This window comes from Symphodus melops (genome assembly GCF_947650265.1).
Source record: "Symphodus melops genome assembly, chromosome: 4".
Classification (NCBI taxonomy): domain Eukaryota; kingdom Metazoa; phylum Chordata; class Actinopteri; order Labriformes; family Labridae; genus Symphodus; species Symphodus melops.
In genome coordinates, this window is record NC_136694.1 from 14966453 (window position 1) to 14984154 (window position 17702).

Genomic DNA, 17702 nt, shown 5'->3' on the forward strand with positions numbered 1-17702 from the left:
TCGTCCTCAGGCCATTCTGGAGTCCCCAGACAGACAGCTGACCCTAAATGAGATCTACAACTGGTTTACACGAAAGTTTGCCTATTTCAGGAGAAACACAGCCACGTGGAAGGTAAAAGCTTATAATATTTACACTCTTGTGTAATGTTTCATTCTTTTTGAGTCATTTTATTGAATAGATCAAGCTAATGCAGTTCAAATGTTAAAACTAAACATCAACTCTTTTCACATTACTGGGATCAGCTGTATTTAATCAATATTTAACATTCAAAGCCTGTTTAATGTAAACTTGCCACGCTCACTATTTGCCTAAACAAACCTAAAAATCAAATGATGGAAGAAGGCGACCCGGCCATTTAGAAGACCAGATGGGAGTTGTTTAGACGGTGGCAAAATGCGAAGCAGCATGTTTAAAGCAGTGAAAGTTTTGACTGTGGCTTTTGATTAGGTCTGAGCACAATTTTGACTAAAAACTGAGATGTGTTATACTGCTGTGACTGGATAAAAGTTGAGCTAAGTGACTGCAAAGTAATTATGGTCTGTGCCCACTGATAAAGCCCCTAACCCCAAGCAGATGCCAGCATAGACCACAATGAGGTAAACACAATTTGAAGGCAGATTTAGTGGGCTTACTTGAAACAGTTGCATCGGGTAAAATGACCTCATGTTAGAAAAAAAAAAGATTCACTCTAGATGCCTACATTTAGAATCAAAGCTTTAAGTTAAAAATACACACACAGCTTAAACGCTGTCTTTCTCAGCTTCATAGGTTGTGACTGATTTAAAAGTTATTTACTATTTCAGTCCTTAATGAGACACTTTACTACTGCTCTCTTTCTACCCACCTCTCTCAGTCCTAAAACTATTCTGAATACATGAAGAGTCGGCCCCACTTAGCCTGGAAGAGCCACATCTAACCGTTATAGAGCCTCATTACAGAGCCGCTTATACACACTACCCATGATCACACACTCTAAATTCTCTCTCTCTCACACACACCTGGCCTGATCCACCATTGTAGGTGCTGACCCATTTCCTGCAGAAACCTCGCACTAATTTGAGTCTCAGTTCCTCCAGAGAGAGGGGAAGTGAGAGAAAGAGCAAAGGAGAGAGAGAGAGAAAGAGAATGAGAGATGGGGGGGGGGGGGGATCCAGCCTTCCTCTAATAACCCTAAACCAAGGAGGGGAGGGGGCGATGATGATGATGATGATATAGGGAGGAAGGGAGGGGTGTGCAGAAGGTTAAAAGACAGGGCTGCCAGGAATATCTTTACCCCCTCATCTTACTTTTATGAATTTTAACTATTAATGTCTGGTGTCTGCTTCCTGTGTCGTTGGCCTCACAGACCTTTAAATATAGCTCGACTTGGCCTTATGTATTTATATAGCAGCTTCTAGAGTCAAATAGGGCCGTAGAGATGTACGTCCTTTAATAAGCCATAATATTTCATGAGGACAGCAGCAGTGGCAGGGAGGGGAAGTCATTGATCATAGAGGAATGAGGGAGAGAAGAGAGACAGAAAAAAGAAAGAGATGACAGAGAGTGGAGGAGAAGTGAGAGCTGAGTGGTTGTTAAAGGTGCTGGGCGATGCCTTAGAGGCCTAAAAGATCATTTTTTGTGACTAATTTGCTCAAAAAGCAGATGAAGATCAGCCACTTTTAAGTTTAATAATCCCATGTGTATAAAAATTACTATAAAATGAATTGAAAATAAAAATGCAATCAAAACTCTCTAAGTGCTTTTATAGAATGTGTTTCTATTTCACTGCATTTTTCACCAAAGAAAAGGGATTCTTCTTACTCCATTACAACGCATCTCTAGCTGAATTTATCAGCTTCTTTGCAGATGAAGATTTTACATGTGAAGCACTTTATAAGTTCATCAAATATGATACTTTGTTAGAAGTTAAACAGCTAAAATGGTTTGTAAAAGCTTAAAATCAAGGCCACTACTACTCAAGCGGTGAGATAACATATTGATGCATCGCAATATCAGATAATCAATTATATATTAAACACTCACATAGGCTGTTCTGTAGTTTAAGCCTCCATACTCTCAGCACATACATTGGCATATTTGTTTTTGCAGGACTTTTCTAGCAATTTGTAAAACACATTATCTGATCTAAAAAAAGAAGGGTTAACATCTGCCCCTCTTTATTTATACGTACATGCTTATTATTTTATTTGTCATCTTAATTTCTCACAAATATTAATATGTCAGGTCACATTGGAGTAGCTTATCCCAGCATGCATCAGGCAACACACAAGGATAGAGTGATTACAATATTGAAATTGGTGGGGGGTTTTTTATGCTTTCAGTGACAACTGTGAACTTCATTTTCTTGATTTTTTTTTTTGGATACCTAATTCAAGCCCTCTTCCGAAAATGTTGCCTTGAGTCACTCCACCCCCACCCTCAGCCAAAGGGAAGGGAGATGAGTGGCACATGTGCTGTGACCCACTGTAAATGACTGCTAATGTTTTAACTGGGAGAATTAGGCTTTCATCACGGAGACGAATGCAAAATAGCACTGCAATAGCACTGGTGTCTGGCTATGTGTGTGTCTGTGTGTGTTTGCGTATGTACTTGTGTGCGTGTATGTGTGTGTGTTTGCACTGTCAGGGTGGCGGGCGCAGATTGGGGTCAGACTCATTTACAAAACTTAGCATCACGGCTCGGGGGGTTGAGGGGATGCGAGGGAGAAAGGGTTCCTCCGCTGATTATGGCTTTTGTAATTACGTGTGGTTTGTATGTGTCTGTGTATGTGTGTGTGTGTGTGTGTGTATCTGCGTGTGTAATTACGGTGAGGAGTGATGCATGCCTGGCCTGTCCCTCCCTCTCGGCTTAGAACAGCGTGTCAGAGAGAATATGCAGGATTTAATTATAGACGAATTAAAATTGGTAATGAAATTGGGCATGAACAAACTACAAATAGCAGATGAAAAGGGAGGCCGGTCCCTGGGGGGCTGAGACGGAGATAGCGGTGTGCCTGCCTGTCTGAGCGCCTGTGGTTGTGTGTGTGTCTCTGTGTGTGTGTGCTGATGATGACTGATAAGAAAAATTCAGAGGTAAAATAACGGTACTGAAAAGCTGCTTCCTTGTATACGGAGCTTCAGTAGGCATATATTTATTCAAAATGATAAATACAATAAGAACTTTATTCTTCCCGACACATGACTTCAACAGTAACTTTACTCCTTCTGGAAAGCAATGGGCCTCGTTCACTAATCGTTCTGAGAGTTGTTCGGAAATACCTTCCATTACTTACACACTTTTCATGAAGATTCTGACATTTTTTTAATTCTTTGCCAAGAACACTCCTGAGCACTCATTTAGTGTCTACATCAGGGAAAAATGAGATGTCACTGTGCAATGTTGTATGTATGTATGTATGTTATTAGATAACAAGTTTGAGTTCATTAATGTGGTCCTATAATATAGTCTCCTTTTTTTTTCAATCATTCAAAATTGGATCTTAACTGTATAATGCTAAATTATGAAGAATTCCCATATCATAGCATTTGGCTTAGCATATAGGAAATTATAAAAAAAAAACACACTTTTACATATGTTTTATACATCTGTTGGGAATTCTTTTCTGATTACAGCGTGATGTACATCGTGTCTGATGACTGTGAACTAGTGTTATCATCCAGTTTGTTTCCACGACTAACGCTCCTAAACATCATGTAATTCAATCAGCCTGTTTGGGTTTGATTTTAAAGAGCGCTACTTCAGAACTACACTCAGTATTTCTTACTTTGCATCTAGTGCACAATTCTTTGAAGACTTTAATTTAGGCATTCCTGACATCTTTCGACTTCTCTTCTCGCTCCAGTGCGACTTCTGCATGTGTGTGCTGTGTGCACATGGCCCTGCAGTCTCATGCCCTTATATGGACATAAAAGAGGCGTTGTTTTTCTAATTAGAAACAACATAAACAAGCCTCCACTGTTTATTAATATACATAGTGAATCAAACAGTTTAAAAAAAAAAACATGCAGTAGACTATGTTAAGCATCTTCCTCTTCTCTATTTCTTTTCCCAGAATGCTGTGCGCCATAACCTGAGTCTGCACAAATGTTTTGTCCGTGTTGAAAACGTGAAGGGAGCTGTGTGGACTGTGGATGAAGTGGAGTACCAAAAGAGGAGACCACCAAAGATGACCGGGTAGGTGAAAACACACACACACACACACACACACACACACACACACACTACGTGACGCTTCCTTTTTTCTTGGTGCATAGTTGAGGCTGATGTGAGTGTGAGCTTATGGGTCCTGGCACTATGATTGCCTAAATGGACTTTCTATTATTACTAAGAGGCCAACTCAGCAATCAAAAGAAAAAAAACAGCTGCTGGCTTACTGTTTATGTATGTGCAGTTTGTGTGAGTGTGTGTATATTGTTGTGTGTTTTTCCCTGTTTGTTAACGCCATTAGTAAGCAGCTGTGTGAGATTCGGGAGAGAAAAAAAAACCTTGTTAGCGTGTGTAAACAGATGTTCTCTTCCAACCGCCAGAAAAGCGGGGATAATTACACACAAACACACACCTGCACACCAGATATGAGACACTTTCATACAAGCATCTGTTTACAGTCTGTGTGTGTTTCTACTTGTAACAAACATATTAGTGAGATTTGTACTCTGGCTGAGGTGACATCGTTTCACATATGTGCTCAAGCTGTGATTCTCACCCCACTCTTCTCTCTGCTCTCTCTCTCTCTCTCTCTCTCTCTCTCTCTCTCTCTCTCTCTCTCTCTCTCTCTCTCTCTCTCTCTCTCTCTCTCTGTGTTTGTAGAAGTCCTACTCTGGTGAAAAACATGATTTCAGGCCTGGGCTTTGGATCCCTAAACGCCAGCTACCAGGTAAGGCATGCCCTCCATATTCCACACTTCTCTCTCTCTCTCTCTCTCTCTCGCTTTCTCTTTCTTTCTCTACCACACACACACACACACACACACACACACACACACACACACACAGACACTCATACACGTCCAGCAGCCAATCACAATCAAGGGCAATAATATCAATTCCCTCTTATAATTAGCAGATTCCCTAACGACGTCCGCAACCCCACCCTCCTTCGCCCCCTCTTCCTTTCCACACCAACACGCTCTCACCTCCCACCTCACTTTCTCACACATGCACTACCCCCACTTCTGCACACACAAACACACATTTGACATCCCTCCACTCCGACACCGTCACACACACACACACATACACACTCACGTGCAATTTTGCAACTGAGATGATTTATAGCGTCAAGTAGTTGTCAATTAAGGTTACTGCATACAATTATCGCCTGTCCCAGAAATTTAATCTCTGAGCCGGTGAGAATTCTTCTCCTTTTGTGTGTTTTTTTTTTCTTTTTTTTCCCCTCCTGTGTGAGAGGGGAGGTCAGGTGAGCGTCTAACTCTCCTGTGTCGAACCTGTCTCATGTACACACAGCTGGATGTGAGCGTTCAGAGCAGCGACAGAAGCTGCTCCCTGTGGGTTCAGTTGTTTTCTCCTCGGCAGACATTGATGTGTCACAGTGTTTAACTTGAGCGTGTGGCTTGGCCTTGCTGTTGAAACTTTCATGTGAACACACACACACACACACACACACTCTTAGGATGCGGACTGTATGTTTAATGTTCAAGCACAAGCCTCCGTGAGGAAAGCACTGTATATAAGTGCCCCCTAGTGGTTTCTTAAGTTCACTTGCAAGTTAGAGGTTTGAAATGTGCTTCATACAGAACTCATGATGGCCTAAAGAAATCCCTCCATTAAACATTATGGTTATCTAGTGTCAATACAACTTGCAAACTAATGTTGATCATTATATGATTCATGAACAATCATTGTGTTTAAAGGATCATTTTTACGACTTATAATACCCCGTGTGCCCCGATTATAAACAGCAGCTTCTTTTAACAGTAGTTTTTAGAACAAACATGTGAAGTAACAGTTTTCTTTTTGAAGTAACTGTGATTGTGTCTGTGTTTTTTTCTTTGTTGGTGCAGGCGGCTCTGGCAGAGAGCAGTCTGTCCCTGCTGAACAGCCCTTCCCTGCTGACCCCTCCTTCTGCTGCCAGCCTCAACATGCTGCACGTGGGCCACGATGATGTCAGCTCCACTGTGGAGCAGGTGAACAGCAACGGAAGCTGCAGCCCCACACTCAGCCCTCAACAGTACAGGTGTGTGAGGTCACATGCAAGAGTACACACACATAGAGTTGTGAGCAGACGACACAAAACTGCTTTAAATGTGTATCTCATTGGCAGAGCAAATGAGGAATGTATTTTACTTATAATCACATATTTATCTGCAAGTCACTGTGTTCTACATTCAAATGAATGTAAGTTTGAAGACAATGATAATATATAAGAAATGTTTTGTTTATATGACAAACTGACAGACTTCACAACATCACCTCATAATGACTTTCTTTTCTTTTCACCTTCTCCGTTAATATATCGAAAAAATATAGTTATTATCATGAACATAATAAATAAAGTTATCAGTAGAACATATTTGTGTTCAGTGGGAGAAGAATTTCACACACCTAGCCAACCTATGTGATCGCACCTCTGCAGCTGCAGATTTAAAGTTCTGTGGTAAATCACATTTTCATGTGAAACCTGTCACTCAAAACAAACAAACAAACAAAAAACATGTTTATAATGAAATTTCACCCCAAAAAAAGTTGTTGAAAGAATAATTTTAAAAACATAAAGACATCTAAAAGTCATAATTCCAGTGTTTGCCTCTTTTTTGAATGTGTATATGCTTCTTTTAAAAAGTGACTAAGACAGAAGGTTAAAATGTCCACATATTTCTATATGATACTGCATTACATTTTACTTTTAAGATGTTACCACCAGAAACAAAAAAATCGTTTTGATAGCACACTCGATGTAAGGAAAAGTAAATGTTGTGTTTTGGTAACTGACTCTGTGACAAAGAACAAAGTGAATCAGTGTCTACTATCAGCTTCTACCTCTTTACTTCTGTCCATGGCTCTAACAGCTGTTCGCTCTCCCCTCCAGCCACCCGGTGCATGTGAAGGAGGAGCCCACTGATTTGGAGGAGGACAGTCGGCCTGTGTCTCTCCTGGCCGGCGTCACACATAGCATGGCATTGCCTAGCGACGAGCGCGACCTGGAGGAGGATGTCCCTACTGAGGAGCTCGAGTAAGACCAAACCGCGAAGGACCAGAGGGATGAGACATCGCCAGACCAAACCCCTGAGCCCTCTCGTCAGTGTGAAGAGGAAACAAAGCTACAGTACACTTAAAAGAGAGAAAAAGAGAATGTTTTTTTTGTTGTTGTTTTTTGAGAAAATGCAAGCAAACAAGAACAACTTTGAGAAACTCCACACAGGGTTAGATGACCTTTGTTACAGACACAAAAACAAAGCTGTGGAGCACTGCTTTACCTCCGTGTGTTTCTTTTAAAAACACGTGGCTCAGAGGTGTAACACCACTTGATGCATACACACACACAAACACACACAAACACACACTCATACACTTGTCAAACCATGTGTCATCTTTGTTTGAACACACACTCTCCTCCTCGCCCCTCCACTCTGCATACACCATCCTCCGCACTGTCGCCTCGGACTGCCCGGCTAACATTTTTATCTCTACGTCAGACAAGAGTGTGTGAGCGAGAAAGACACACACAGGATCATGTGTATATAGATTTGGAGCAGTCGACAGAGACTGTGCAGTATACCTCTCCGTCTCCCGCCCCTCTTTGAGTCGATCACTTGCTTTTTAATTTTCTTTGATTTGGTTGAAATTAAACTTTTTGATCTTCAAGACAAGAAAGAAGAGTGCTATCAAAGATTACCTCCAACACAGTGCTCCAACACCTCTGCAAAGCAGCCTTCTGTCTCCAAGTCCAAGATGATGGTGACCCAACAGAGGCAGCATGGCTCCGTTCCCTGTCCAAACTTGTGCCCCCTCAGCAAGAGCCGTACTGACAGACATCTTTTAAACTCTTTGCTTCTAAGCGAGAAAAAAAGAAGACACTGTCCTTCCCCACCTCCATCCCAAAAAAGAGACAGGATAGGACCGGTTTTTGCTGTCCTTCTCCTCTCCACCATCTGCAGGTGGAGGGACGAGCTTGAAACACTTTGAGACGAAAGACGAGAGGAAGCAGAGCGCATTGAGGGAGGACGTGTCTACAGAAATATTGTGACTTTGAAAAAAAATAGAAAACTGTTCATTATTATGGAATATAACAAGAAAAAAATGTGTGGTAGCTTTTGTCATTTCCTTTTTTTTTTATTTGACGTTATTATCTTTGTTTTCTTTTTGAGGATCAATATTTCCACGGTGGTGTTCTGTTTTGACATACCTTTTTTTAAGGATGCTGTTGTTTTGTTTTGTATTGTAATTTGTTTGATTTACTCTGGCTGTTCACACCATTCCAAATGAGTATTGGCAAAGAAGAAGAAAAAGCGCAGTATTGTCCCAACTTGTGATACCTGACCCCTAATTCTGCCCTTTTCCATTTCTGTCCAAAGTGTAGCAGGCAAGAAATCTGAAAAATAGCACTTAAAATTGCCATCATCCAGACGAATTATTCAACAGCTGTTCCTTCTTTTTTTTTTTTTTTATTCTCTCTCCTTCACTCGTTTTCGGTTGTGTATTTAGTTGAGAAATATCAGTAATGCTTTAAAATATATATATATTAATGCTGCAGTCAGAGAATACCTCGGCCCACAAAGGTTCTGCCTGGAACTGAGTCCAAATTAAAAAACAAAAGAGGAGGAATTCTTTCTGTGGGACACCAAAAGCGGCATCTCTGCTCAGCTTTGATTCAAAGCTCTATGGTTGTAATAGTTACTGTTTAGAAGCTTTCGGCAATTCACTGTGTGAGTTTGTGTTCAAGGAATAGCACGTGAGATTTATTTTTATTTAGTTTCGCTTTCTGTGAGCATAAAAGCATTACTTTTTCTCTACAGTGCCATACCAAATTTAACATTTATTTTAATCTATTATCTGCCTATTTCCTTTTTATTTTTGTTACAGGTAACCAAAGAAATACGTAGAAAACCAAAAACCCTGTAGATTATTTTGCCCTTTTTGAGTTTCCTTTTTTTTTTTGTCTTCTTGAAGAATTGGCCAAAAGACAACAAACCAGGAGTTTGAATTCTTATTATTGTATTCATATAACTATTGTGTTGAACTTTTACATGACTTACAGTGCTGACCATTCCAAAAACCAAAGTGTGTAAAGCAAACTAGAATTTGGAGACATCAAAGCTTTTACAAGATAAGCCGTTACATGTGACTCACATTAGATGAGAGGCCAAAAACGAGTATTAAAAAACCTCGCACAGTTCCTCTGAAACACATCAAAAGAGAAAAAAAAAGCACTTAGAGGTGAAACCCTGACTCCCACACAATGTGTTCCAAACACAAACCAAGGACTGAAAAACAAAAGGCACTCTTGAGGCATTTGAACACAAAATCTAGGTACCTTTAAAATCTGAGATATTAATAACAACACATTAAATACATATTTAAAACTATTTGTCTCTGTCAAATTACATTGGCTTTAAATTGGACTTTTTCCTGAAACGATCACAATTACAGTTTTTGTCTATCTCGACAGAACATAACCGCTTTATCTAAATGCAGGAAGAGAACGTTCTTTCGACTAACACCTTAAGACAAGGACTTATTCCCCCCCTAAAATCCACATATTAGAGTAAAGAGGGAAATACAACAACACAAATGTAAGGGGGACGACCAAGGGACATCATGTAGTCAAAAAGTTTGGTTCATATTTTCATACTTTCTCTCAAACGCTCTCTTGCACTTCAGACAATTTTTCTTATTTAACGAAAGAAGCTTTCTGAAGACTTTGTGTTCACACAGGACTGTTTCCTGTCACATTAGAGACTGATTTCTAGCTAAGTACAAAGTGGCAGCAGACTGGCATCTTGAAACAAGATAAAAACCAAATATAACACTACCTCCTTTTCAAAAAACGGTTTAACACATAGCCAATGGGAGACTGAACGCTCTTTGATATTTTTTTTTCTCCTCCTTTCTTCCTGGATAATAATAATAAATGCCAAAATTGTTGTTTAACTTACTGTATGACTGACGCAAAAGAAGAAAAGAAAAAAAAAGACCCGGACTCCCTGATACATCTGCTCGAGCCCAAAAACACAGAGACGTTTCACTTTCCATGGATTTAAAAATGACTACCTCTCCTTTAACTACATTTTTAGCACTCTCTATGTCTCAACGTGTGCTGTGAAGTGTTCGCTATATATGAGAAGTTTTCTATCAGCTGTGTAAAACTGACCATAATTCTGCACCACTGAGCTATGTGAACAGCCTCTCAACAGTCCGTGTGCATATTCATGAGAAACTGTCTTGCTGTTTTGTCAGGGTTTATGACCGGCAGAATATATAAGTGAAATAACAAACACAAAGCAGTGTAACAGAAGCATAGAAGCAGGGCTATGGGTTGGTGCAACAGAGGCTCTGACCATCCAGATATCCAAAGACCTACAACACAGCAGCACCGGCACCACCAAAACACTCACAGAGACGCTGAGAGGATTAACACACATAATAAAACTCATCACTACTACTAGTTCTATCCAAACTAAGAGGAACTGCTGCAAACCGAACATAGATGATCTCTGACTCATGCTTTAAGGTACACCTGTAAACAAAGCTGTTTTATAAAGATGTAGATTGTTCACAGGTCGCCATGTAACTCTTCTGTTCTTTCTCAGCTTGGCTTAACATGATGTAATCTTGTATATTAATGCTTGACTTATCTCTCCAGGGCATTCTTTCTCATTGTGTCCTTTGATTTTCTCTTCATTTTTTTCTGCACCTGTTTTAGCTATTGTAAAGCTCTGATTCCTATACCGTACTGCTAATGCTGAAGTATATGTATTTATCATATTAAGTGCTGCAGGTATCTTGGTTTATTAGTTCACTTTTTGTTTTGTTTGTTTCCACTTTTTTTCAGTTCTTCATAAAACGTCTGGGACGCTGATTTTTTAAGTGTATTATCTCTCTAAAAAATGAAAAGAATAAAAGTTAGATCCGTGGTTTAGGTAACACCTGTTTGTATATTTATCTTAGCTAGGTCTATTTTGATACTTTTTTGTCTCTGTACTGCATTTATGCATTTTTAAGGAAAGAAAAAAAAACACAAATGGAAAACAAACTAAAAAAGTACTTCATTATGTATTGATACCTCAGAAGGACTTTTTTTCTCAAAGACAGGACCAAAACCTCTAAAAAAAAAAAAAGAAAAGAAAAAGAGAACAAGGAAAAAATGTCAGAATATGTAGCCCCTCTCTTGCTTTAAAAAAAAACGCAGAGCTTTTGAAAAGTGTTGCTGTTGGTCCTCTCAGGTGCCAATATATGTCCCAGCTCTCTCTGACCCCAAACCCTGTCATTCCTGTGCTGAACTCCAACCTGCAGAGCTGTCATTCATTCGCAGGCGCTATGGGGCTGTCGCTGTGCCACACACTTTGATTTGTGCTTTGATTTTTGATACTCATCCCCTGCTGTTGTCTCAATGCCAAAATGTGGAATGGCTCTGAGAGATGTAGCTCATCCTCTGACAACCAAAGGCATTGCAAGCAAACATTTGCTTAGTCCAAACTTCTGAACTGTAACCAAACTAATGCCACAACCTTAACCAAACAAAAACCAAGCTACTTCCAAAACTCTCCAATGGCATCACTGATCACCTTTGCCGATAGCTGTTGTCTCTCAAATTTCCACGCTCTGGTGTTGTAGGACCAGCTTGCATTCTATTGGCTGCTGACTGACTCACAGGAAGCCCAAATCCTGTCGTGTGATTGGACAGTTCTGAGGTGTCGCTTGAAGGGGAAGGGACTCACTAAAAGTGGAGCATTGCCTGACGGTATTATTGCGTAGACAGCCAGAATAAGATGGAACTACCACTTCGGCTCTCCTTTGGTTAAACCTTAGGAAGGTGTGTACATTTTCAGCAGTGACTCTCTGAATTGTTTCTTAGTTTCAGTTTACCTGTTTACCTCTCTTTATCCTTTGGTTTTTGTTCTGTTATTTTGTTTTTTGAAAGTGTGACCCGAGGAAGAGGCGGGGACAGGGACTGGGCGGTGGCTTTTAGATGGACAGTGGAGCCCAGCTCTCTGACCCTCCACCCCGGGTAGCCATGTAATGCCAGTCACTGCCCTTTCCTTCATGCTGTATAAAAACACACACATATATCTGTGTATTTGTAACCTGAATCTTCTTGTGTCTGTCCATGCAGACAATAAAAAACTGTACAGTAGGTCTAGTTGCATGTAATCTGTACTAATTATTGACAATGGCATTATAAAATGCAATAAAATACTTATTACACTGTCCCACGCTGCGTCTTCGTTGTTTGCTGTCAGAGAAGCAGTATTTCTCAGCTAGTGGGACCCATAAAAGATGAATAATTGAATATTAGGGCATACAAAAATAAATCTCTTCAATACCATTGTCTTCTCTGTTTACAAAGGAAAAATTATCCAAAAAGTACTTGAATCATGCATACCTCCTACACGGGTCTGCATACTCAGATAGCTTAAACCTAAAGGGGTCATACGGCTAAAAATGTTGAATGCTACCTATGTGAAGAAAAATAAACTTTCGAAATAGTTATTTTGACAGTGCCTTAAAGAAAAGATGTAGAACTGCAGGCCTGCAGAATTGTTGAACTGACTCGTAAGTGGGGCTGAAAGAAACACCAGAACACCGTAAAGAAAATCATTACAGAAAAGCTTTGAATATTACCATGTTAAACCTTGGGTTGAGACTGTGTAAGGTGACTCAGTTGACATTAGTGATCTTTTTTTTAATTCCACTATTTATATTACTATAATGTGATGCACCATACACACTAGGTGTGACTGTAAATTAAAAAAAACACACAAATACAGATTTGTGAATAGGCATCGCTATACTTAAAGGAAATGTATATTATCCAAGACTGACGCTAATTTATACTGTGACCTGTGTCAGACTTCTTGAAATAGCTTTTCTCCCACAGTCTCTGACTACTATAATTAAGGAAATAATAATCAGGGCCATTGCTGTTAACAATGAAGGAAGGTTGAAAGTGTTTGTAAAACTGTCAAAATATCCTCTTAGCATGATGTTAAAACAATCTACACCCTAACCTGAACCCGTACTATTATAAACTGACTTGATTTACATTGAACATTTGGTTCTGCTGCATTGTTAAATTCATGTCCAAGAGTAACTGTTCGAGTTTTGATTTGAGAGAACTGAGAATTTAAAATCAATTTACTGATGATTTATTACATACTCAAATTACCTAAATTCCCAAATGGTTATGATCCTCAGATAAGTCCATAAATGCCAAATCAGTGCAGTAATTAGTAAATCCTACCTGACCCGTAAAGGTTTACTTCTATCAGTGTACACTAGGCAATTGGGAAACCAGGCTAATGCATTTCATCAGAAAAGTCAGATGAGATTAAAAGACAAACTGTTGCCCCATAGGAGATTTGCCTTTATTTTAAAGTAGAGGCGTATTTTTGCCTGTAGGCCCTCGGAGAGGTCAGCAGGTGTTGTGATACACAGAGTGGCCACCAGGAGGAGTAAACAAACCGGACAAAACAAGCTGCATCTTATAAACACAAACATCACAGAGGTCCACTGGCAATGTGCAACCAACAGGGTGGGCCAGAGAGTGCAGAACAGACCAGAATACTGCTGTCTACTACTGTACCTGAAGAGAGTGTGACCGAGTTCATTACATTAATTTAGATCACTGGAATCTGTTGAGATTATGAAACTGATTCTATTATTAAGTAGGAATGTGTGTGTTTTTTTTAACTTAGTGATACTGTGTTCATTTCTCTTCTCCATATTTTCCTGCTACATCTTCACCTGCGTCTCTTTTCCTGGCAGTTTTGGTACATCATGCCCTACAGCTTCGCTCTAAACTCCTGTGCTGCATCATGGTTGTGTTGCCACAGGGAGAAAAAAATGGAAACTGGCTGGGTGATTTTGGAAAGTTGAAACTTTGTTTAATCTTGTGCTTTTAGTGAACTTCTCAGTTAGTCAGCTGGGAGGAAACTCACTCTTGAAGCCTAAATCCCTGTGACATTTGGTTATGGGAGAGACACCATCCTAAGCCTATTACAGACAGACATACATGCACTCACACACACATACAGAAACACACTCACTGGCATGCACATGTCATGAATACTAAGCAAAAACTTCGTAATGTACTTGCACAAGGTGAGCCAGGGTGCAAAGCAACACACAAAGAGGTTATTCTGGACATGGCACAGTAGTGTTTGGCATAAACCAATGTCTAAAGCCCTGAATATATTTTTTAATGCTCATCTTGACAGAGTGAGCAGTTTGTGTGCTCATGAGTGTGTGTTGTACCTTTACAAACCTGTTTGCGTGTTTGGAGAAAGACATTTATACATCTGCCTGCCAGTGCATGTGCATGAACTTGGAGTGCAGCATCAATATGCATAATGTGAGTTTACATGTCCGCATGTGTGCGCGTGTGTGAAATGTCTTTTAGTCCCAGAAGCACAGAGAGCACTGAGGTCCAGGCAGACCCTGTAAGTCACAAAATAAATTTACTAAGACCCCTCTCTTCCCGGTTCACTCTCTCCCATCCTCTCTCACACTTCCTTTCTTGATGTCTGTGGTTTAAAGACTTGCCATCCTACAAGCAGCAAATAGGTTTATTCAAAGCACTACAACAAAACCTGCAACTGCATGTGACCACATGATCTGCTTATTCATTGTAACAAGTGGTGACATTTTCTCTTAGTAGTGTCAAAATGCTATACATCCTTTAATTCATCATCTAGATTACATTCAAGGCATGTGCAGTTTACTGATTGATACACAAATATGGAAAACATTGTTTTCATTTTTTAGATCACATGGGCTTTGCATGGACAAAAATATCTTATTTTCGTACAAGACTTTTTTTTGAGGTGACATCACAAACATTAGGGTTGATTTGACCAAGGTGATTAATGTAGGGGAAATAAGTCATCAGTTCAACATCTGTGCCATGTTGCACCAGCAAAATCTAACTTTTTTTTTTTATTTATTTATTTATTTTTTTAAAGATTTGTTTTTGGCCTTTTGCCTTTATTGATAGAGGACAGTGGATAGAGTCGGAAAGGGGGAGAGAGTGGGGAGAGACATGCGGGAAAGTGGCCACAGGCCGGACGCGAACCCGGGCCGCCCGCACGAGGAGCGAGGCCTCGCAACATGGTACGCGCGCTGTCGCTGCCGCTGAGCTATCGGCGCCCGCAAAATTTAACTTTTGTCTTAAGTTTTGTTGTAAAGTCCACATGACACATATGTCCTTATGAACCCGTACATAAGGACATACTGTAAGGTTCACTAGTAGAGTGCAATGTCCAAAATAATCCAAATATTGCTGCAGACATGACATTTTTACTACCTGTGCTCAATCAGTGAAACACATTTTTGAATGCACTGTTTGTTACAGTGCTGCCTCTCATGTCCACTTGTCTCTGAACAGAATTGTCTCTCACAACTGTGCCTATTTGATCAATGGTCAGGAAACGAAAAGATTCCTGTGGCCTTTTGTTGTCAGCGTTTTCACCGCTGCCTGAAGTCGCAGGAAGATTATGAAAATTATGGCATTGCAAATTGCTTTCCCCATTTTAACAAATTATGAAGAATTAGTCATCTACAGGAGAGAAAAAAGAAAGGAAAAAAGAGGAAGAGGAGTAAGCGTTGGAGGGCCCCCAAAGGATTTTTGCCTTGGGCCCTAACATACTCTAGAATCGCCACTGCACTCCCTACCTCCCATAGAAATCATGATTAGAAAGTGGACGACACTTCATGTGTGGCAGAGAGAGAGAGAGAGAGAGAGAGAGAGAGAGAGAGAGAGAGGGCCCCAGCTAGAGAACAAAAGCATCTTTGTAAGTGATTGGAACCACATTTTCACCCTGCTCTCTCTCCCTTTTTCTCTCCGTCTGTCCCTCTCTCTTCCAGTCAAACTATTCAAAACCAATGAAACAATCAAAGTCAGAAGTTTAGAATAATACTCGGATAGCGTCCCAGCAGATACACTCTGTGGGCTAGTGGCTCCAATTTCACTATTCTGTGAACACTCTGCTCATGTGAACTATCTCTCTCTCTCTCTCTCTCTCTCTCTCTCTCTCTCTCTCTCTCTCTCTCTCTCTCTCTCTCACTCTCTCTCTCTCTCTCTCTGTGCCTCTGTCTGGATTTCTCCCACTCTCAGTCTCTTACTGTCTCAGTCTGCCACTCCCATCCTGCTTGTGTACTGGTCTGATGCCTGGTGGGGACTGAATGTGGCTACTCATGCCCTCTGATCAAAAGCCTTGGAGCAACTCTCCCCAACTCCATCAGCACGAGTCAAGGAGACTCAATCTTTGCTTGGCCTCTAAAGTCCCTGACACACTAAGCAGACAGTAAAGAACTAGTGGCGAGGAAGGTCTTCTGTGGCATCGTATCACATTGCCCTTTTCTTGGCTAAAAAGTCTCACTAGAACACATCGCAAAGACAACCACCATTTACGTACTGCGCGTGCGTAAGAGGCAATAACTCTCTATGCCAGCAGGTGACGGTAATCGTCATTCCAAAAAGATGAAACAGGAAGAGAACGAAGAATGCGGATAAATAAACCGTTTTTATGATGCTGATAGGTATAGACTGGCACAGAAATAATTCTTAAAACCCAGAAGTCAGTTAGCATTTTAGCGCCATGGGTTCCTAACTCTAGTCAATGTGGATTTGAATGGGTTTGTGGTTAGATGCCTGAAATAAAGTCTGTGGTTAACACAAGCTTAAGAGATGTTGATGTTTTGTTAGACAAGATAAACTACGTTAGCTAAGATCCCCACTTGTGAATGTTAAATTTTTTAAGTGAAAATGGCGGTTGCTAACGAGTGGCCAAATGAGACTACAGTGGTTGTGGGGGAAAATAAACGTCATCTCGCCAGGAACTCTCACTCTAATCTGCCTTACAGCCTCTAGTCATTTTTTAATGCTCCGATGCACAATTTCGCTAGCTTGTCAAAACCGCTGATTAGGTAGATGAAGCATAACGGTCATGACATCAAAATAAACTGTGGTGTAGTTCGCTTGTAGCATAATGTTAGCTTTTTCCTTTTCTTGGCTGCATTAACTCTTCAAACTTCATAACGGTGTTCATCTGTAAAGATTATCCTGCTGAACAAAACAGCAACGCATCAGAAAGGTGTTTGACACACTGAGCTTATTTTCTGCAAAATGCAAAAATCCCATAAGAGAATTCTCGTAGGAACCACAGGTGTAGTTACATCCGGGTTAGCCTACAAAAATATGTAATAACTATTCCAGTTTATACTTGCTGTAAAGAAGGTAAAATTCCTTTTAACATGATGTAGCATACATGGGGTGATAGTGGCAATAATGTAATACCCCTCTGTTATTTATTTATTTTTTATTTTTTTGGGGGGAGGGTGACCCCCTTTGTTTAATCTTGTGCTTTTAGTGAACCGCTGAACCCGCCTGCCTCCCACACCCACGATAGAGGGCCAGCTGGGAGGTTGCGGCGACTGTAAAGAACTTATCACAGTTTACAATAGATATGCACTATAGATAATAAAATAACTAAATTCAGCATTTTAAAGATGTATAATATCAGAACAGG

General features: G+C 40.3%; 1 protein-coding gene across 5 annotated transcripts in view; it reads left to right on the forward strand.

Annotated features, from left to right (window-relative positions):
• foxp4 (forkhead box P4) overlaps nucleotides 1-12386 on the forward strand; it is a 138006-nt gene extending 125620 nt beyond the window's left edge. For 4 of the 5 annotated variants that reach the window (XM_079342554.1, XM_079342553.1, XM_079342555.1 and 1 more), the window contains 5 exons: nucleotides 11-112; nucleotides 4053-4174; nucleotides 4808-4874; nucleotides 6021-6193; nucleotides 7046-12386. In XM_079342554.1, coding sequence (XP_079198680.1) covers nucleotides 11-112; nucleotides 4053-4174; nucleotides 4808-4874; nucleotides 6021-6193; nucleotides 7046-7193 — 612 coding nt within the window. In that variant the 3' untranslated portion in view covers nucleotides 7194-12386. Of the gene's footprint in view, nucleotides 1-10; nucleotides 113-4052; nucleotides 4175-4807; nucleotides 4875-6020; nucleotides 6194-7025 lie in introns of all 5 variants that reach the window. The other variant, XM_079342557.1, reaches the window with a different exon arrangement.
• Nucleotides 12387-17702: the final 5316 nt, after the last annotated feature.